This window comes from Pristiophorus japonicus, chromosome 4 (assembly GCF_044704955.1).
Source record: "Pristiophorus japonicus isolate sPriJap1 chromosome 4, sPriJap1.hap1, whole genome shotgun sequence".
Lineage (NCBI taxonomy): Eukaryota > Metazoa > Chordata > Chondrichthyes > Pristiophoridae > Pristiophorus > Pristiophorus japonicus.
The window spans coordinates 85,354,410-85,376,702 of record NC_091980.1 but is presented as its reverse complement, the minus strand read 5'-3'; the positions used below and the strand labels follow the sequence as shown (position 1 = coordinate 85,376,702).

General features: G+C 43.4%; 1 protein-coding gene across 4 annotated transcripts in view; it reads left to right on the top strand.

Moving 5' to 3' along the window:
* The window catches only part of slu7 (SLU7 homolog, splicing factor), a 66,581-nt gene that overhangs the window by 18,152 nt on the left and 26,136 nt on the right, over positions 1–22,293 (top strand). For all 4 annotated transcript variants that reach the window (XM_070878400.1, XM_070878399.1, XM_070878398.1 and 1 more), the window contains 3 exons: positions 2,508–2,588; positions 3,940–4,104; positions 7,025–7,093. In XM_070878400.1, the coding sequence (XP_070734501.1) occupies positions 2,508–2,588; positions 3,940–4,104; positions 7,025–7,093 (315 nt within the window). The remainder of the gene's footprint in view (positions 1–2,507; positions 2,589–3,939; positions 4,105–7,024; positions 7,094–22,293) is intronic.

Sequence of the window (22,293 nt, the reverse complement as noted above, 5' to 3'; positions counted from 1 at the left end):
TATAATATTTTGCAGCAAAAATATTTAGCAACTAAGTTGTCCTTGAAGTATTACATCAGTCATAAAAAATTTGCACTGCAGATATGCGGCCAAGTAATTTAATGTGTTTCAGGGCATGAACTGAACTGGACAGCCCTATCTGCAAATACTGCGGGTGCTGGAAATCTGAAATAAAAATAGAAAATACTGGAAATAGTCAGCAGATCAGGCAGCATCTGTGGAGAGAGAAACAGAGTTAACGTTTCAGGTCGATGACCTTTTGTCAGAACTGGAAAAGTTAGAGATACAAGAAGATTTTAAGCAAGTGCAGAGGCAGAGAAAGGGGGGAGGGGAGGAGAGAAAAGAACAAAATGGACGGTCTGACGGGGTGGAAGGCAGGAAAGACTAAATGACAAAAGGTATGATTGTACAAAGCAAAAGGAAATGGTAATGGAGCAAGTAAAGAAACAAAAGATGGGTCCAGAAGAGGTTTAAATAGGACTAAGTGAATCAACAGCTGCCGTCCAACAAAAATGGGAGCAGAGATTATAATCTGAAATTGTTGAACTCTATGTTGAGTCCAGAAGGCTGTAAAGCACCTAATCAAAAGATGAGGTGGTACTCCTAGTGCTTACATTGAGCTTCGTTGGAGCAGTGTAAGAGGCCGAGGTCAGAGTGGGAGTGGAGCGGAGAATTGGAGTGATAGGCGACCGGAAGCTCTGGTCACGCTTACGGACTGAACTGAGGTGTTCCGCAAAGCAGTCACCCAATCTATGTTTGGTCTCCCCAATGTAGAGGAGACCGCATCGTAACCAGCAAATTCCGTATGCTAAATCGAAAGAAGTACAAGTAAATCGCTATTTCACCTGGAAGGAGTGTTTGGGGCCATGGACATTTACAAGGGAGGAGGTTAAAGGGAATGTGTTGCTTCTCCTGCGTTTGTACGGGAAGGTGCAGTGAGACGGGGAGGGGGTTTTGGGGGTGATTGAGGAGTGGAACAGGGTGACGCGGAGGGAGTGGTCCCTTCTGAATGCGGAAAGGGGAGGGGATGATGTGTTTGGTGGTGGGATCACGCTGGAGGTGGTGAAAGTGGTGGAGGATGATCTGTTGAATGTGAAGGCTGGTGGGGTGAAAGGTGAGAACAAGGGGAACACTATCGTCGTTCTGGGAGGGAGGGGAAGGGGTGAGAGCAGAAGTGCAGGAAATGGAATGGACACAGTCGAGGGCCCTGTCAGCCACGATAGAGGAGAATCCTCGGTTGAGGAAAAAGGAAGCCATATCGGAAGCACTAGTATGGAAAGTGGCATCGTCAGAACAGATGCGATGGAGAAACTGGGAGAATGGAATAGACTCCTTGCAGGAAGCGGGGTGGGAGGAAGGGTAGTCACGGTAGCTGTGGGAGTCAGTGGGTTTACGGTGGATGTTGGTCGATAGCCTATTCCCAGAAATGGAGACAGAGAAGTCGAGGAAGGGAAGGGAAGAGTCGGAGATGGATAATGGGAAGGGAAGAGTCGGAGATGGATAATGTGATGGTAAGGGTAGAGTGGAAATTGGAAGCAAAGTGAATTAAATTTTCCAGTTCGGGACGAGAGCAGGAAACGGTATATCGGAAAAAGAGGTGAGGGAGGGTACCTATGTCGGACTGGAACAAAGAATGTTCCACATATCCCATGAAAAGACAGGCATAGCTGGGACCTATGCTGGTTCCCATTGCAACATCTTTATTTGGAGAAAGTGCATGGAGTCAACAAAGATGCTGTTCAATGTGAGAACAAGTTCAGTTAGGTGGAGGCGGGTGGTGATGAATGGGGACTGGTTGGGCCTCTGATCAAGGAAGAAACTGAGGTCTCTCAGACCCGTCCTGGTGGGGGATTGGGGTGTAGGGGGATTGGACATCCATGGTGAAAAGGAGGAGGTTAGGGCCAGGAAACTGAAAACTATAAAAGTGGCAAAGGGCATCCCAAGAGTCGGCAGTGTAGTTGGGAAGAGACTGGACAAGGGGAGAAAAAATAGAGTCGAGATAGAAAGAAATCAGTTCTGTGGGGCAAGAACAAGCTGAAACGATGGGTCTACAAGGACAGTCCTGTTTTGTGGATCTTGGGAAGGAGGTAGAAGCGGGCTGTGCGGGGTTGGAGGACTATTAGGTTGGAGACCGCGGAGAGAAGATCTCCACAGGAGAGAAGGGTCAGTGACAGTCTTAGAAACAATGGCTTGATGTTCAGTAGTGGGGTAATGGTCCAGGGAGAGGTAGGAAGAGAGTTAGCATTCAGCCTCTGCAAGGTAGAAATCAGTTCACCAAACAACAACCGTGCCGCCCTTGTCAGCAGGTTTGATCACAGTGTTAGGGTTGGATCTGAGAGAACGGATTAACTCTATCTGTTTACTGGAGAATCATGTTCTATTTGGTTAATCTTGTTTTTGAACTGAATTCAATCTTTATGATGCTATAAATCGGCATTTGAAATGTCGAGGTGGATGAATTCAAGATACAAAAGCATGTTAATGATAATGTGTGCTCTCTTACTCAGGCTCCTCTTGTCACCAAATACAGGAGAGGTGCATGTGAAAACTGTGGAGCATTAACACATGTGAAAAAGGATTGTATGGAGGTGAGTGACTGTCACCTTCAAAGAGTGATTTTAGGTTGCACCTTTGTGCGAGTTATTTTCTAGGCTCCTTCTCCCAGTTTGCAGCAAGGTCATCAGAATGAAAAATGATTGATTTCGGCATGTATCTAGTGAGGTGCACTGTTCCCGAAATAACCTGTTTAGTTTAGGTCTGTTGCCTTAAGCCATGAAAAACATGGTGGCAACTTTGAGTGACTTGGGGAATAAATCTGCTTAGCTGCTTAACATTTTGTGACTGGGTATGCGGAAGTGCATAAAGACTGTTTGAAAATATAATTTACAAATCAAGGTTTATTTGCATAAAGCACCAGATCAACTAATCTCATTTTACTACAAAAATTATAAGGGGAAAAGATGTTCAAATTTATGTTAATAGATTTTAGTTTTGTTAAAATATTTCTGTAATTTATCAGATTTAGAAGGATAGAAAATTCTAGGTAGAGTACTCCTGTGTTTTAAATAGTCCCTTAATTTTTTGCAAGATATATCATCATAGAAATATTCGTTGCCATTTAAAACAACTTTGGATTTCTTGTCAGAAGAGAGACCTCCCATTTTGGATTCCCACCTCTCGGAACCCATCCTGGTAATAGCTCCAATTTGAGTTTCCAATCATGTCCTGAAGCAGTTCCATTCATTTTAATGGAGCTTGCAACTTTGGATTGGACGAAGTGCCAACCTGGAGCTAACCAATCCAAACAGAACACTCTACAAGCTGGGTATGCTGCATACTTTGCTGCTAGCACATTTTATTATGGTAAAATGGTTTTAGATTAACTCCCAGGCTAATCTAATCTAATCTAAAACGAATGGAGGCGCTCCAGGATGTAGTTGGGTCTCAAATGTGAAGTGAGATATTATTATGACGGGGGGGGGAAACAATGCAAGTTCAAGGTAAGTACTCTCTATAACTAGGTATAGAGTTTTTTCTAAACTTCTGTTTGGTTCTTATCCTTCCTACTCCCCTCGCCCTCCCCCCCTACTTCAACATGAACCTTTAACCACATGCAACAGTTTAGGACCAAAATTGAACTTGCTGGCTTGGATGCCTTCCAATTGCATCTGGGTTAGTCCTAGATGCCATCTACAGAATTTTCTGTATGCCCACACTGGTCCTTGTAGAGTTTGTGAGAATTTCTGAAATGAAGAAATCTTATGTTGAGGGGAATCGGTGGAGAAAAAATCAAATTAAAATATAAATATTTCCTACCAATTTGGATATGTTTATTATAATAACACTGCAGAAAACTTTATATTGGATACTTGCCAATGCTTTCCTTATGCTACATTTTGTACTATCTTCTCGCTGATGTTTCATATGTTTTTTGAATAGAGACCCAGAAAGGTAGGAGCAAAGTTTACAGGTGTCAACATCGCTCCAGATGAACATATGCAGCCAACATTTTCATTTGACTATGATGGAAAGCGTGATCGTTGGAATGGTTATAATTCAGAGGAACATATGAGAATTGTGGAGGAATATTCAAAAGTTGATTTGGTATGTGATCGAATACATCATTGTACCCTGTATCTGTAATTAGCCGTGGAAGAGTAAGTGTGTAAAGAGGCTTTGCAATGGCTCAAAAGTTTTTTTTTTAAGGTTAACTACTTAACCTTTAACAATTGGTTTGTTGTCGTGAGTATTAATGTAGACATTCATGTTGCATCTGGTTGTGAGCAACTTTTTTAATCCATCCAGATCTCTTGCAGTATTTAATCTAAGTTGCCCCAACATTTTCTTCATTTAATTCTAAAGTAGAGTTTTCAAAATTATCCTATGTGATATTTGAAAGTCTGCCTTTTCAGCTCTGTGGGTGTGTTGTGGAGCAACATCAGTAATTAAAATGATCTGGGGTACTCTGTATTTCTTTTAAAGTCTGGGTTATTTTGGGAAGTACTGTACAATTTAAGGAAATTATGGATGGCTTTGTTTATTTTGGGAAGTACTGTTTAATTTAAGGAAATTATGGATGGTTTTGGTTATTTTGGGAAGTACAAGGTACTATTCAATTTAAGGAAATTGTGCAAGTCCTGTAGCTTTAAACTATCATCCTATAATTAATATGGAAAGATAATGTTGAGGTTTTGACTGTAGATTATGAAGAATGGGAAGGGAATCAACAAAGCAACAGTTTTTTTTTTAAAGCTAGCCCAGTGTAAAACAGCAATTACTACACATGCATTTATCAGCAATCCAGCTGTAGTTACTTTCCCTCCCTTTTTTGCTGATGGGTGGGGAAAAGTGGAGTCTTCCAGGTTACCACCTCATGATACATAGGCCTGGATTTTGTGGCAGAAATAATGGTGATGCTATCGCTGCTCACTCTTATTGAGAACCTTCGCTCCAACAGTATCTCGCCCAGAGACTCACCATTCAAGCACATGAAGGGTGTCAAGTTGCGGTACTTACCCACTCGATACCCACTAAATATGACAGGAAAAAGTTAGGGCTTGTCCATTCAGGTGCAAGTGAGTTTTGTAACGGCCTGATAAGTTTTGCTGCCAAACAACCTCTCTGGCACTGATAATTTATTTTAAAAGGGTGGAAGTCTCATTCCTTCAGATTTTAATTATTGTTAAAGATTTAAAAAAAAATTAAAATGAAACATTTTTTAAAACTTTTTCTTTCCTGTTTCTTTTATGTCTGTATTAATCCTATCTTTCTGTCCCTCTCTTTATTTTGCTTTCTGTGCATGATTTGATATTGAATTAAATATTCTAACTTGCACTTCCTGGCTTAGACTCAGGATTCTTCAATTTAATTAAGGAGACGCACTGTTGCTTGCCATGTTCACGTAGTTCCCAGTTCTCCTGTAGAGGGCGCCGCGCAGTTTTGACTCTCTAATAACCTCAAGCCGCAGTGCCAAAGCCTACAGAAAGTCTGTGGGCAAGTGTAGTGAATGGTGCATGCTGTTTGTTCACTGCTGAATACAAATTCTGGGCCAAAGAGTTCAGTTCAGTTTTGCCGTAAATCTCTCGAAAAGAAAGCACTGAAAAAACTCTCAAGATTTGATTTGTTGAAGCAAGCTCCTCATAAGGCTGAAAAGTTATATTTTTTGTCCTGCAGATGGAGCCAAAAGCTTGTCCTATTGCAGAACTAAATCTTGGCTTCCATCCATGTACTTAAACCATTCTTATACTCTTGGGAATGCCTGCAGGATTTATTGAACAAAAAGTCATATTTTTGTGACTTTGTATTTGTACACCATCCTTGTTATTTGGCTTGTTTAGAATTTAGCAATCACTTTAATTTGTCAACTGTGGCTCAGTGGGTAGTACACTCACCTCTGAGTCAGAATGCTCCAGGGACTTGAACTCATAAATCTATGCTGATACTCCAGTGCAGTGCTGAGGGAATGCTGAGGTCTTTCGGATGAGACATTCAACCGAGGCCCTGCTCCGTCTGTTCTCTCGGGTGGACGTAAAAGATCCCATGGCATTATTTCAAAGAAGAGTAGGGCTATCCCCGGTGTCCTGGCCAATATTTATCCCTCAATCAGCATCATTAAAATAGATTATCTGGTCATCATCACAATGCTGTTTGTGGGAGCTTGCTGTGCACTAATTGTCTGCCACATTTCCCACATTACAACATTGACTACAGTCCAAAAGTACTTCATTGGCTGTAAACCACCTTTTAGACATCCAGTGGTTGTGAAAGGCGCTATATAAATCCAAGTCTTTTTCTTTATTTGATAAACATTTGAAATGTGTGATTTTATGGTGTAGGAAGTCACACTGGCAAGATAGTGAAAATGGACAGATTGTCTTGTAAATGGGTGTTACTTCCCTGCTGGAGAGATAACTTAATCCAGTTGAGACCTAATATCTCAGTGTCGCCAATTATCCCTGAGCTCACAGGTTTGTTTCTTTTCAGTAAAAGTTTGCAAAGGATTTTAATAGCAGAGATTGAATAATTGATTTTATTACTAGGTGCTTTAATGTGAGCAGTGCACCAAAGGTCTTGTAGGATTTAATGAGAGTTGATATTTCATTTAGAATAAATGGCAGTAAATCTATTTGACTAATGGGATTTATTAAATTATATAATCTATATTTAAGATAAATTTGTCAGCAGGATACAGCACTATCATTCAATTAATGAAAAATAAAAGTGCTTATGGATCATACAAAGATGTAAATGGTCGTGTATGATGAGTTTGATCTTGGGAACCGTCTTGTACGCATCAAAATGAAGTGAGTGAAAATTTGCTCATCAAAAACAATTTGTGTTTGTTTAGTGCCATTTAATATAGAAAAACATCCCAAAGTGCTTTGCAGAGGTGCATTAATATATTTTTAAAAATACCCGCAAGTAAGTATCTAGAAAAGTCAGTACCGAGTTGACTGCAAAACATATTCGACTCAAACTGAAGTACTCTGTGGCTACTGTTTAAATGATGTTGAATCTCTTTTAGGCCAAGAGAACTCTGAAAGCTCAGAAACTGCAGGAAGAGCTGGCATCTGGAAAGTTGGTGAACTATGTGGTGAGTATAATGACCAGGATGTCGCACCATATCTATAATGGTATTTAACATTGTGAGAATGTGCTAGCTTCAAGACTGGGCAGAAATTGTAGACATCAGTTTTTGGAAAGAAATATAACCTGTTTATGTATATAGCATGTTGGGAAATTGAATATTTTTCTCAGTTATACATTTTCTCTGTTGTACATTTAGCAACTAGCCCAGGAAATTAATCCATAATCTGGGTCATGTGCAGAGCAGGGCTTGTCAGATTTCTGATAAAAGATCGCATCTTCCAGATTTGAAAAGCATCTATTATTAAATCACAGCTCTTTGTGGCTTCAAGATTGTATGGTAAAACTGACAAAAATTGTTTCCTTTAGGATCCTAATATATCCTCTTGGAAGACATATGTTACAGGAACAGTGTGAACTTTTAGTTGAGTTCTGCTCCTGGAACAAACTTGAATTGCTTTCTCAAAATCTGTTTTTCAATAGTTGACCCTGGAAAAGTTTGCGCTCCAGAAAATGCAAGAGGGCCTTAGAGCACCTCAGTATCTTGTCTTGGGCCACTAACGTGGCGCAATGGGGACCCCTGGCTCAGGCCCATCTGTTGACAGGGCCTTGCACTGTCAAATGGAGGAGGAAAGTTGAGCACAGCTGCAAGTCTGAGAGGCTGCCAGTCTTGGAGCCTTTTGACCTCTACTGGAGAGCCGCAGTCAGATGGCCCCAAGTCCCAGCTGGATAAGTTTCAAAAATGGCTTAATGCCTAGTGCCCTCCGATCTTCCCGTTTGAGGGAATGCCTGGTGCAAGCTCATCATAGGGTGCATTTGTATCCATAATTAAGGCCTGTGCCTATCACGGACTATGGCCTTGCTCCACCCCTGGGGCAGTGTAAAGTAGAGACCCAGCAAAATGCGTCTCCACCCCATTTTCCTTATCCTTGTACCTGAAGAATGGGCCTTCTTGGATCGAACAAGTTAACGTATTACAATGAGGACTGCTTCATCATTTTAAATGACAATACAATCAAAGATATAGTGACATCACCAGTGTCGCTTCTTTAAAAATCCGCTAAAATGACTGCAACTGGTGATGATAATGGACTTCAATTCAGAACCCAATTTCTAGTGCTTCATTGTCCTGTTACCTCCTTACCTTCTGTGAATGTAACCTTTTTATATATATATATATAAATTTTTAGCTGTGTCAAATCATTTGGAAAGTTCCATTATGTAGGGCCCAATCCTGGCCATGACTTGCATCAATTCTTTTGGATTAAGTTGTTTTTTCTGGCGAAAGTTTAAAAAATGCCATTTTCCCCAAAAGATTTGCTCCAGTTTAAGTCAGGTAGGTACGATTTTTTTTTAGGTCCGTTTTTTTTCCAAAAGGGGCCGTTCCCAGACACTTAGGCCAGTTTAGGCCATTTATGCCACTTTGGCCAGCAAAAACTTACTCCAACTCCACTTAGGTCAGCGTATGTGGCCAAGCTCTGAAAAACCTTGCGGGTAGTGAAGAAAAAGCAGCGCACATTCGGCAGACATTAGGGCAGGGATAGGGGAGGGAAGGGAACTGGAGAGGACCTCAACAACCAAGCACCAAACATTGCAAGGAAAAGCTCAAACAATTAAAATACTAATAAAAATTAAGTAAATCCTACCGGAGAAATGCGAGCTGCTGGCCGCGATGTCATTGGGGGGGGGGGGGAGGGGGAGATACTCTTACTCCCCCTTCCCCCCCCCAAAAAAAACTCTCCTCCTCCCCCAATACACTCATTCTCCTCCCCCCCCCCCCCCAAAATCAAAAGTCTCAAGCACAGCCACTAAATAAAAAATAAAAGCGAAGTCCTACCTACCATGGAACTAGACCGGCCGGTGTGGGAATCCACTCGGCCGGGGATAGGGTGCGGCGAGATCGGGCATCCCATTGGTCTGGGATAGGGGCTGTGAGCATCGGGTCCTGCTCGCAGCCCACAGGACGTGCTGGGAGGGCAGGAGCATGCGCGCAGGTGCCGCCAGTGCTTTCTGCGCTGGCCTGTTGCTCCCCACCCCCCCTTCAGCCTCCACACCACGCCACGACTCCGGGGACTTCGAAGAGCGGCCAGGATGGGGCCCCTTTTTTCTGGCGTCCTTTCCAGCACGCAAAGTCGGCGCGCTTCAGGTCAGTGCGCCGAAAAAAGGGGTTGAGCAATGTTGGGCCCATAGACACCCATGAAAGGGGCCCCTATAAATACTTCTCAGTTTGAGTTTTAAAAATCTTTTGATATTGTTTTAATGTGAAGTACAAATTCATTAAAAAATAAACTGCAGACAGATTGAAACAAACATAAATAGAAAAAAATTGTTTTCAAGATTTAAAATTAATTAAGTTTCTTTGGATTGCAGATATTAGCTGTGTGAATGTGATAATAAATGCAATCAGGAGAGCAACTGGTATTTGTAATATCTTTCTGATTGCTGTAGACTTTTCGAGTATAAAATGGTTGGAAAATAACACATTTTTGTGACTAATTTTTGAGTGACAAATCTTTACTTGTTTGAAGTAAATGGCAAGAGTAGTCTAATATGTTGTATTGTGCTGCAGGTTCAATAATGACACACAAGCTGCAAGGAATGGATAACAGATTATTGCTTACATTAGTTGTAGATAAATCTGCAATTTCTACTCTCTGCTTTTTTTAATCTCGCCATGCTCCCACCTGGATAAGTGTTTTTTGGAGGTATTTTCACTACATCTGTTGCATTATGAAATAGTTTGAATGATCTATCACTTTCCCACCAAGCCAAACCACCTCCCAATCCCTTCTAACTCTAGCCCTGAATCCCCATATCTTTAATTTCTCCATCATTTTCCTCCATGGTTTTCCCAAGCTCAGCTCGTCCATGAGATTGACCTGCTGGTCCCTCAATCCCATTTGCAGAAAACGTCTGACTATCCCACTTCCCTTCCTGTCCCCATGCTTGTGATATTGTAACTTGTTACCTCTCCTTGGATGCTGTCTCCACCCTTTCAAATCCGTCACCATCACTTTTTCCTCAAAAAACCCTACCTCAACCCCTCTGTCCTTGCAAGCTACTGCCTCATCACCAAACTTTCTTCCCTCTCCAAGGTGCTTGAATTTGTTGCTATCTCCCAGATCTTTGCTCACCTGTCCTGCAACTTTGTTTGAATCCCCCCCCCCCCCCCCCAATTAAGTTTCCATCTTTCCATCCCTCACAAAGCACTGAAATGCTAAAGTCAAAAACAACATTCTTTGTGACTGAGACCTCAGTGCATTATCGCTCCTCACCCTTTTTAATCTGTCTGCTGTTTTTGTGCCCCCCCCCCCCCCACTTTGTTCATTGTGCAACATGGTCAGACTGCCCTTGTTTAGTCCTACTGCTGCTTATCTGATCATAGCCAGAGTATTACTGGCAATGGCTTCTCTTCCCGTCTCCGCACTGTCACCTTAGGTGTCCTTTAAATATCCATTCTTGGCCCACCTCATCCTCAACTACATGCTGACCCTTTGAGATATTTTCTGAAGACACTCGATCAGATACCACATGCACACTGATGATACCCAGATCTACCTCTCCCTCACCTTTCTTGAACCTTCCAGCACCACTGTGCTATCAAACTGATTGAGATGGAATTTCTTGCTGCCAACCATTGGGCATACCAAAATTATCATGTTCAAACTCCATACCCATGTTATTGACTCCTTCCCTTCGTTCGCCATTGTCTCGGGCGGAACCCTGTTCACCACAAGCTGAGTTTCCAAACCAATCTCTTCTCCATCAAAGACAGCCAAACTTATATCTGTGTAACATTACTTGCTCCTGTCCCCGTCTTAGCACTTCTGCCACTGAAACTTTATTCATGCCTTTGTCACCACTAACCTCGACCAATCCAATGCTCCCAGCAGGCATCTCACCCTCGACCCTCCTTCAACTTCAGCTTATCCCATAACAAATGTCTTCACTGCCCTCCATTGGCTCCCAGTCACCTAATGCCTCAAGTTTAAGATTCTCATCATTGTGTTCAAATCCAAGTTGTTGTTGCTGTTCAGCTTTATCACCTTTTAACTGTTGAGTTTTGGTGAGGAAGAGATTGGGATACTCGAACTACCTTCCTGCTGAAATAGTCCAACATTTGTAGAAAATACAGCAAACCTGATTACAAGATTGCAAAGTTTTAAGTTTACCTAATACTACCCTTGTTCAGTATCATCCATTTTTTAAATCAAAGCATTAGAGCAGCAGCACAGGTAGGGTTTTCAGAGGAGAAAGTGATGATGGTAGTTTTGAAAGGAGAGGGGCTGGAGACAATGTCCTCTTCCTGTCATAACAAAATATCTGTATCTCAAGTTCATGTGAGTATCTTGATAGCTGGCTTATCTGAGAACATCCACTGGAGTCAATCCATAAAGTGGGATCTCAACAACAACAACTTGCATTTATATAGCACCTTTAATGTAAAACATCCCAAGGGCTTCACAGGAGTATTATGAGACAGAAAATTTGACACCGAGCCACATAAGGAGAAATTATGGCAGGTGACTTGGTCAAAGAGGTAGATTTTAAGGAGTGTTTTAAAGGAGGAAAGAGAGGTAGAGAGGCAGAGAGGTTTAGGCAGGGAATCTTAGAGCTTGGGGCCTTGGCAACAGAATGAATGGCCACCAGTGGTTGAATGATTTTAATCAGGGATTCTCAAGAGGGCAGAATTAGAGGAGCGCAGATATCGCTGGGGGGATTGTGGGGCTCGAGATTACAAAGATGGGGAGGGGCGAGACCATGGAGGAATTTGAAAACAAGGATGAGAATTTGGAAATCGAGGCGTTGCTTAAGCGGGAGCAAATTTAGGTCAGCGAGCACGGGTGATAGGTGAGTGGGACTTGATGCGAGTTAGGACATGGGCAGCTGAGTTTTGGATCATCAAGTTTACGTAGGGTAGAATGTGGGAGGCCAGACTGTTGTTGGAATAGTCAAGTCTAGAGGTAACCAAGGCATGGATGAGGGTTTCAGCTGTGGATGAGCTGAGGCAAGAACGGAGACGGGCGATGTTACAGAGGTGGAAATAGGCAGTTTTAGTTATGCTCCGAATTTGTGATCGAAAGCTCATTTCAGGGTCAAATATGACACCAAGGTTGCGAACAGTGTGGTTCAGCCTCAGACAGATGTTGGGGAGTGGGATGGAATCAGTGGCTCGGGAACGGAGTTTGTGGTTGGGACTGAAAACAATGGCTTCAGTCTTCCCCAATATTTAATTAGAGAAAATTCTTGCTCATCCAGAACTGGATGTCAGCCAAGCAGTCTGACTATTTAGAGACAGTGTGGAAGGGTGGAGAGAAGTGGTAGTGAGGTAGAGCTGGGTGTCATTAGCGTACACGTGGAAACTGACGCTGTGTTTTGAACGATGGCGTCGTGGGGCAACATAGAAATCTACAGCGCAGAAGGAGGCCATTTCAGCCCATCATGTCTGTGCCGGCCGACAAAGAGCCGCACGGCCCTTGGTCATCAGCCCTAAGGGTTACATACAAACCCATGAACAATAACGGAAAGGCAAAGAGCACCCAGCTCAACCAGTCCACCCCACACCACTGCAACACCCCTTATACTAAAAACATTTACACTCCACCCCAACTGGAGCCATGTGATCTCCTGGGAGAGACAAAAACCAGATTAAAAACCCAGGCCAATTTAGGGAGAAAAAATATGGGAAAATTCCTCTCCGACCCATCCAGGCGATCAAAACTAGTCCAGGAGATCAGCTGGCCGTATTCTGTTCCCTGCAGTACTTACCATTATACCTGTGCCGACCAACAATAGGTCATCTAGTCTAATCCCAATTACCAGCTCTAGAACCATAACCCTACAGGTTACGGCACATTAAGTGCCCATCCAACTATCTCTTAAAAGTGGTGAGGGTTTCTGCATCCAGCACTCCTCCAGGCAGTGAGTTCCAGATCCCCACAACCCTCTGTGTAAAGAAGCCCCCCACTCAAATCCCCTCTAAACCTTCCACCACCCATCTTAAAACTATGACCCTCATAATAGCCCCCTCCACCAATGGAAAAGACCCTTGCTATCCACTATGTCCAGGCCCCTAAATATTTTGTACACCTCGATGAGGTCTCCTCTCAACCTCCTCTGTTCCAATGAGAACAAACCCAGCCTATCCAATCTGTCCTCATAACTAAGATTCTCCATTCCAGGCAGCTTCCTAGTAAATCTCCTCTGCACCCTCTCTGGTGCAATCACGTCCTTCTTATAATAAGCCGACCAGAACTGCACGCAGTACTCCAGCTGTGGCCTAACCAAAGTATTATACAATTTAAACATAACCTCCCTGCTCTTATATTCTATGCCTTGGCCAATAAAGGCAAGCGTTCCGTATGCCTTTTTAACCACCTTATCCACCTGGCCTGCTATTTTCAGGGATCTGTGGACAAGCACTCCAAGGTCCCTTTGTTCATCTACACTATTAAGTTGCCTACCGCTTAATGTGTATACCCTTTCCTTATTAGCCCTCCTCCCAAAGTGCATCACCTCACTTCTCTGAACTAAATTCCATTTGCCACTGCTCTGCCCACCTGACCAGTAGATTGATATCCTCCTGCAGCCCATGACTTTCCTCTTCATTATCAACCACACAGCCAATTTTAGTGTCGTCTGCAAACTTCTTAATCATACTTCCTAAATTCAAATCTAAATTGTTGATATATACCACAAAAAGCAAGGGACCTAGTACTGAGCCCTGCGGAACCCCACTGGAAACATCTTTCCAGTCACACAAACATCCATCAATCATTACCGTTTGCTTTCTGCTCACAGCCAATTTTGGATCCAACTTGCCACTTTGCCCTGTATCCCATGGGCTTTAACCTTCGTGACCAGTCTACCATGCGGGACCTTATCAAAAGCCTTGCTAAAGTCAATATATACTACATCGTACGCACTACCCTCGTCTACCCTCTTGGCTACCTCCTCAAAAAATTCAATCAGGTTAGTCAAACACGATCTTCCCTTAACAAATCCGTGCCGACTGTCCCTAATTAATCATTGCCTATCCAAATGCAGATTTATCCTGCCTTTCAGGATTTTTTCCAATAATTTTCCCACCACTGAGGTTAGGCTGACAGGCCTGTAATTACTCGGCCTATCCCTTTTTCCCTTCTTAAACAAGGGTACTACATTAGCAGTCCTCCAATCCTCCGGCATCATGCCCATATCCAAAGAGGACTGGAAAATGATGGTCAAGGCCTCTGCTATTTCCTCTTTTACTTCGCTCAACAAGTTGGGACGCATTTCATCCGGGCTTGGGGACTTAACTACTTTCAAAGCTGCTAAACCCCTTAATACTTCCTCTCTCACTATATTTATTTCATCCAGAATATCACATTCCTCCTCTATAGCAGTATCTGCATTACCTCTTTCCTTTATGAAAACAGATGCAAAGTATTTGTTAAGAACCCTACCAACATCTTCCGCCTCCTCACAAAGATTACCCTCATGATCTCTAATAGGCCCTACTTGTTCCTTAGTTACCCTCTTACTCTTAATATATTTACAGAACATCTTGGGGTTTTCTTTAATTTTACTGACTAAGAATTTCTCGTGCTCTCTCTTAGCATTCCTAATATCCTTTTTAATTTGACCTCATCTTTCTATATCCCTCTAAAGATTCTAAAATATTTAGCCGTTGATATGTAACATAAGCGTCCCTTTTTTTTTCTTAATCCTCCCCTGTAAGTCCCTAGACATCCAGTGAGCTCTAAAATTATTTTTCCCAGCTTTTTTCAGGGCACATGTTTGGCCTGAACCTTTCGTATCTCCTCCTTGAATGCCTCCCACTGTTCGGACACTGATTTACCCACAAGTAGCTGTTTCCAGTCCATTATGGCCAAATCACTCCTTAACTTAGCAAAAGTAGCTTTTCCCCAATTCGGAACTTTAATTCCAGGCCTATTCTTGTCCTTATCCATAACCAACTTGAATCTGACTGAATTATGCTCACTGGCACCCAAATGCTTCCCCACTAATACCCCTTCAACTTGTCCAGCTTCATTCCCCAAAACTAAATCCAAGACTGCCCCCTCTCGTGTTGGGCTTGCTACATACTGATTTAAAAAGTTCTCTTGAATGCATTTCAAGAATTCCGCACCCTCTATACCCTTCACACTGAATTTGTCCCAATCAATATTTGGATAGTTAAAATCCCCTACTATTACTACCCTATGGTTTTAAGACTTCACAGCAGTTTGCCTACATATTTGCTCCTCTATCTCCCTCCCACTGTTTGGGGGTCTATAATACACTTCCAGCAGTGTGATCGCCCCTTTTTTATTTTTCAATTCAACCCATATGGCCTCAGTTAATGATCCCTCTAACATATCATCCCTCCTCACCGCTGTAATAGTTGCTTTAATTAGTACTGCAACCCCCCCCCCTTTTTACCCCCCTTCTCTATCTTATCTAAAAATCCTGTAGCCAGGAATATTGATCTGCCAAACTGTTAATTCCTGGATTCTTTTACCTCAATCTGGTTCAGTAAAATTACTGAGTCGAATACCTCTTGTGCTTTGAACAAAGCAGTCTTTATTACCGGCCAGTAAGACCTATCAGACAGAAGATATACTCTCTGGATAGAGCGTACACACTCCCTACGGATAGGTGAAGTTACATCGTAAAGCGTTAATAGTTATACAGTTTTGAAATCAGATAACAAAATACAAATGGATTGACAGTCTAACTCAGCCACTCATTAGTCAATCTATATGAGATGTTCTTCTTGAAAGCTCAAGTATTGCCTCCAAATGTTTCAATCTAATGGTGTGACTATTTACTGAGACCTTGCAATTCTGCAGATGTATTTCATGTTACAATTATATATTATTGGCAGGATTAGTGACTTGAAACCTTGAGACAGACTGTTAGCTATGCTGATGTTGCACTATTTGCAATCTGACATTCTCCCAGCTATTCTTCCATGGCTTATACATTTTCATATATCCCGTTTACTTTACTGTCCTTAATTCCACATATTCCGTTCAGATATCCACAAAACCTGCCCCTCTTTCTGCCATGTTTCTGTAATGGCTATAATGTCATACTCCCACATGTCTACCTGTGCTCTTAGCTCATCCGCCTTATTCGCTATACTCCTTGCATTAAATGATATGCCTTTCAGCACAGGAAGACCTCCTTGCTTACTACATACAAAGCCCTGTTTCCTCTGTCTTACAGATTCGCTTTCTAGATTCTTGCTATCCAACTCCTGCTTTACTTCCTTCCCTTTTGAATTCGTTCTCAGGTTCCCATCCCCCTGCCAAAATACTTTAAAATCTCCCCAACAGCACTAGCAAAACTCCCCGCGAGGATATTGGTCCCGGCGCTGTTGAGGTGCAGCCTGTCCCATTTGTACAGGTCCCATCTCCCCCAGAAGCAGTCCCAATGCCTCAAGAATTTAAAGCCCTCCCTCCTACACCAATTTTCCAGCCACATGTTCATCCTGTTTATCCTTCTATTCTTGTACTCATTAGCACATGCACCGGTAGTAACCTGGAGATTACTACCTTTTTGAGGTCCTACCCTTTAATTTTCTTCCAGGGAGGCACAAAACCATTCGGGAGTAACGTCTACGGCCGCAGAAATGCCTGTCTGTTCCCCTAACTATAGAATCCCCTATCACTAGGGCTTTTTTGTTCTTCGTCTCTCCCCCTGTGCAGCTGAGCCAGTGGTGCCTTGGAATTTGCTCTGGCTGCACTCCCCAGAGGCACCATTGTCCTTACCGATACTCAGAATTGAATATTGGTTTGAAAGCGAGATGGACTCACGGTGGGGACTCCTGTGCTACCTGCCTAGCACACTTACTAGGTTTGGTGATCACCTACTTCCCCTCCACCTGCACGCCTTTAAGCTGCGGGGTAACCACCTCCTGAAACATGCTATCCACGTAGTTCTCAGCCTCGCGGATGCACTTTATTGATTCCACCCGCTGCTCCAGTTCCGAAACGCGGAGCTCGAGCAGTTGAAGCTGGAGACACCTGCACACGTGGTTGTCTAGGCTGTGCGAAGCGTCCAGGACTTCCCACATGCCACAGGTTCATGCCACATGAACATGTAGATGAGAAATAGGAGGCAGCCAAGGATTGACCCTTGGGGGATACCAGAGATAACGATGCGGGAGTAGGAAGAGAAGCTATCGCAAGTGATTCTCTGGCTATGATTAGATGGTTAAAAATGGAACCAGGCTCTGCAGTCCCACCCAGCTGGATGGCGGTGGAGAGGCGTTGGAGAAGGATGGAGTGGTCAACCATGTCAAAGGCTGCAGATAATTCAAGAAGGACGAGGAGGGATAGTTTGCCTTTGTTACAGTCACAAAGTATGTCATTTGTGACTTTGAAGAGAGCTGTTTCGTTAATGTGGCAGGGGCGGAAATCTGATTGGAGGGATTCAAACATGGAGCTGCGGGAAAGATGGGCATGGATTTGGGAGGTGACAACATGTTCAAGGACTTTGAGGTGGCAGAGGCAGCTGAACGGATGGTCTCAATCTTTGAGACAAAGAAGTCCTTGAGCTCCTCACACTTGTTGTAGGAGGTGAGAGTGGAGGAGACAAAGGAGAGGGATTTAAGAAAACGATTAGCAGTGGAGAATAGAAGCCGGGGTTTATCTTTGCGTTCTAGAATAGAACAGGACCCAATAATGCTTTACGTGGTCCAGACATTTCTGGTGGTGAATGGCTAAACCAGTTGTCCACCATATCTGTTCAAGTCTGCGTCCCTTGGAGTTAAGGGAGCGAAGATGATGGCAGTACCAGGGGGAACAGCCAGGGTGAGAGAGAGTAATTGTTTTAATAGGGACAAGGACATCAAAAGTGGTGGTGAGGGTGTTGTTTAGCAGATGGTTAGCTGCAGAAATGTCATGGTGAATGGAGGGCCAAAGGCTGAACAGTTGGGAGTTCACAAATGCAGTTGGGAGAGAGTTTTTTCCGGGGCGGACACAGAAGAAAGTAGGGTGGGAGTTGGAAGGGGGATGTGGATGGACAGCGATACAAGGAAGTGGTCAGGAAATCGGAGTAGCGCGGTCACGAGAGATGGCAAGGTCGAGGGGGTGGCCGTGAATATGGGTTGGGGAGTTTACATGGAGGGAGAAATTAAGGGAGGATAGGAGGCTAATGAACTCAGGCGAGAGAGCATGATGAATTGAGATGGAGATTGAAATCACCGTGGATGAGAAGTCGTTCGGTGCTGAGGGAGGAAAGCAGTGAAGATATCTCGGTAATAACATTTTTATGGTACTTGGGTGGGCAGTAGAGAACGAGAATGTTAAATGAGAGGTGAGAGGTGTGGAATAAGGTGAGATGCTCACAGGAGGAGAGAGTGCCAGAGGAGTAGGGGCCAGACCAAGATGTGATTTGCTGATGAGAGCCACACAGCCACCACGGCGGTCTGAGCGAGGCAAGTGGTGGAATGTATAGCCAGGTGGGGAGGCTTCATTAAGGGTAAGGTGTCATCACCCCTCAGCCAAGTTTCCATCAGGGCCGTGATGTTAATGCAATCATACACGATAAGCTCCTGGATGGCAAGGGCCTTATCCGCAAGCTTATGGACATTCTGGTGCGAGATGCGGAGAGGATCGGTGATGGCTGCCCCACTGCTTGCATCCACAGGTCAGCGCTGGGGAGGATAAGTTGGATGGGCAGGAGATTGGCAAGATTAGACCCCAGTGGGCACGCTGGGCGGGAAGGTCGGCAAGAGAGTAGGATGGGACAGTTGGGGTTGCTGCTCATAAGGAGGCAGCGACGAGTGCCTCGATGGGCCCTTGGTTGCATGCCAAGAGAGGCACCCAGGGAAGCTGTAGGCTTATCTAAGAGGGAGTCGAGCCTGGAACAGGAGAGTAGGAAAGTCGCAGAGTAATGAAGGATTGGGGTAGGGATTTGTGAGAGCAGAGTATCCGAGATAGGACAGATGAAAGGAGGCATGACGACAGGAGAGAATGGTCAGGGAGGGATAGAGAGAAAAGGAAGAGGTGGGAAAAGTGGAAAAGTATTAAATAGCTCGGGTCCGGAGCGGCAGCCAAAGTACGCATGCGAATGGACACAGGAAATGCTCAGGTTACATAGGCCTATTTAAATGTAGTAATTAATGGGATACATATTTCCTGGTAGCAGGGAATAGGTTGGAGACAATAGTAGGGAGACCAGGGTCAAAGTCAGCGGTCCCATCGAAGGAGAAAGCCAGCATAAGTAGATAGGGCCGGCACGGAGCATCGACAAACCGCTATCCAAAGCAGGTCAGTGAAGTGCAGAAGCTATTTGAAGTATAGAGGGTTCAAGGATGGAGGTTGATGCCTTAGGAATGAGAGTCGGTAGCGGTGCAGAAAGATGGTGGCGAAATTGACACAAGTTAAAGGTCACCGTAGATCAAACTGGCAGAGAAAAAGTAAAACCCCAAGCCAGCAACCAGCGAAGTTGAAAACTGGTAGAACGAGTCACTGGACAGCAAGTGAAGCAGCAGCAGCAGCTGCTAGCTAGAAGCAAGCAGAGCTGAAAAAACAGAACCAGTTTAGCAGAGATACAGCCGCAGTTTAAAAGGTAAAAAATAATCTTTTACCAACAGAGATGGAGACGCAGCAGGTAAGTCTTACATTATAATCCAGTGTGGTTCAAAGCAGAAACATAGTCTAGATGTCCAGAGAAGTCCAGGAGATCGGAAACCAATTTGACAAAAAAATTCGTCCGTAAAGACTTGAAGCACTGAAAAGTAGAGCAGAGCCACAGCCGCTGAGTCAAACAATGTAGTTAGTGGAGCAACGATGTCTTGTTCACGAGGAATCCAGAGATGGAAATCAAGTTTCAGCAGTTGAAAGAGCTCAGTGAGAACAAAGTCACACTGGGGGTTGGGCAGTGGACCCTACAGGGATAACTTTAAACTTGTAGTTTGGGCTGAAATGCCTTCACTATCTCACCATTCAGACTCGCACAACTGGGATTCCTTAAAAATTTCTACTTGTTGCTACTGTTTTAGTGTCAACTCTGAGATACATTAAGAAAGAAAGATTTGCATTTCACATAGTGACTTTCACAACCTCAGGACGTCCCAAAGCACTTGACAGCCAGTGAAGTACTTTTTGACGTGTAGTCACTGTTGTAATGTAGGAAATGGGCAGACAATTTGCACACAGCAAGCTCCCACAAACAGCAATGTGTTAATGACCAGTTAATCTGTTTTTGGTGATGTTGATTGAGGGATAAATATTGGCTAGGACACCGGGGATAACTTCAAAATGGTGGCATGGGATCTTTTGCATCCACCTGAAAGAGCAGACGTTACCTCAGTTTAACGTTATCTCAAAAAGTGCAACACTCCCTCAGAGTATCAGCCTTGAATTTTGTGCTCCAGTCTCTAGAGTGGGACTTGAACCAAAAACCTACTGACTCAGGTAAGAGTGCTACCAACTGAGCCACAGCTGACATTGGGCATGATGTGGACAGATAGAAGTATAGTCCAAGATGATCCCAATACAATTTCTCCAAGTTTTCCGATACTCTCCGGACCTACTGGGATCAGATTTGTGAGACATCTATACGTTACAGTTGTTTCCAGGTACAAAAGAAGTCAATAGGTGGGAAGCATAAAAGGCAAGACTCTATTCAAGGATATTTTAGAGTTAGCACACCAGGGTAGGATTAAGCTCAAAATTAAGTTGATTGCTGAGTGTTTGGCCAGTGGAAAGTTCAGTGGCTTAGTTGGCAGCAATTGCCTGTTGGCTGCTAATTTAGAAATAACAGTGCCAACAAGCAGCTTGCTGCACCCAGCATCAGAACATAAAACTGCAGTTATTCTGTTCCAAACTCGTGTCCCCAGTACTGTGAAATCAGATGGTTTTTCCTTTCTTCATCAAGGAAGTTACTATATACTTTTAGTTCCTGCTTAAAGTGATTATAAAGATCAAGATACATAATGCTAGAATGTTTCTGATGTACCATACTTGCCTCAAAGCTTGAATTAATTATTCAGATCAATAAAACATTCCAACTTTGTCAGAAATGTATCCATTTACTCGATGGAAGAGGGAATTTTTGGCACCAAGGCCTGGTTAATCTGAGTCTAATTTCCTAGCAATTGAATATAATGTAGTACTTAGTGATTACCTCCCCAGGCTTTGAATACTATCTTGGCTTCATTCAAAAGTTGCATAACTGCAAGTAGAAAAATGTCTTCCTTTGGTGATGATCAGGGTCTAGCCCATGTGTCTTGTGAGATCTCGAGTAATTAAAAGGGCGTGATGTGAGAATAACATTCAGCTATTTCCAAAATTCTTCTTCCGGATAGTTTCAGGATTCAGAACTAGTGAAGAAAGATCAGTGGGTTATTTTTAGGTAATATAGGTAATTGAGCCGTATATAGTACATTTGATCCTTGTTCTCTGGATTTGTCATGTGGTTGTCTTATTAGGTTTCTGCAGATGGAGTATAATATAGGGAAATGTGAGGTTGTTCACTGGCAGAAAAAAAAGAAAAACAGAATATTTTTTAAATGGTGAGAAACTTTCAAATGTTGGTGTTCAGAGAGATTTGGGTGTACTTGTGCAAGAAACACAAAGCTAGCATGCAGATACAGCAAGCAATAAGGAAAGTGAATGGCATGTTCTTTATTGCAAGGGAGTTGGAGTATAAAAGTAAGGAAGTCTTGCTACAATTGTACAAGGCCTTGAGTACGGTGCACAGTTTTGATCTCCTTATCAAAGGAACGATATACTTGCCATGGAGGTTCACTAGATTGATTCCTGGGATGAGAGACTCTGTGGAATGGGCTTGTACACTCTGGAATTTAGAAGAATGAGTGGTGATCTCATTGGAACATACAAGATTCTGAAGGGGATTGACAGGATAGATGCTGAGAGGTATTTTCCCCTGGCTGGAGTGTCCAGAACTAGGGGTCACAGTCTCCGGATAAGGGGAGGGCCATTTAAGGCAGAGATGAGGGGGAATTTCTTCACTGAGGGTTATGAATCTCTGGAATTTTCTGCCCCAGAGGGCTGTAGATACTGAATCTCTGAATATATTCAAGGCTGAGATAAATAGATTTTTGGAGTCTATGGGAATCAAGGGATATGGAGATCGGGCGGGAAAGTGGAGTTGAGGTCGATGATCAGCCATGATCTTATTGAATGGCGAAGCAGGTTCAGTGGGCCGTATGGCCTACTCCTGCTCCTATTTCTTATGTTCTTATGT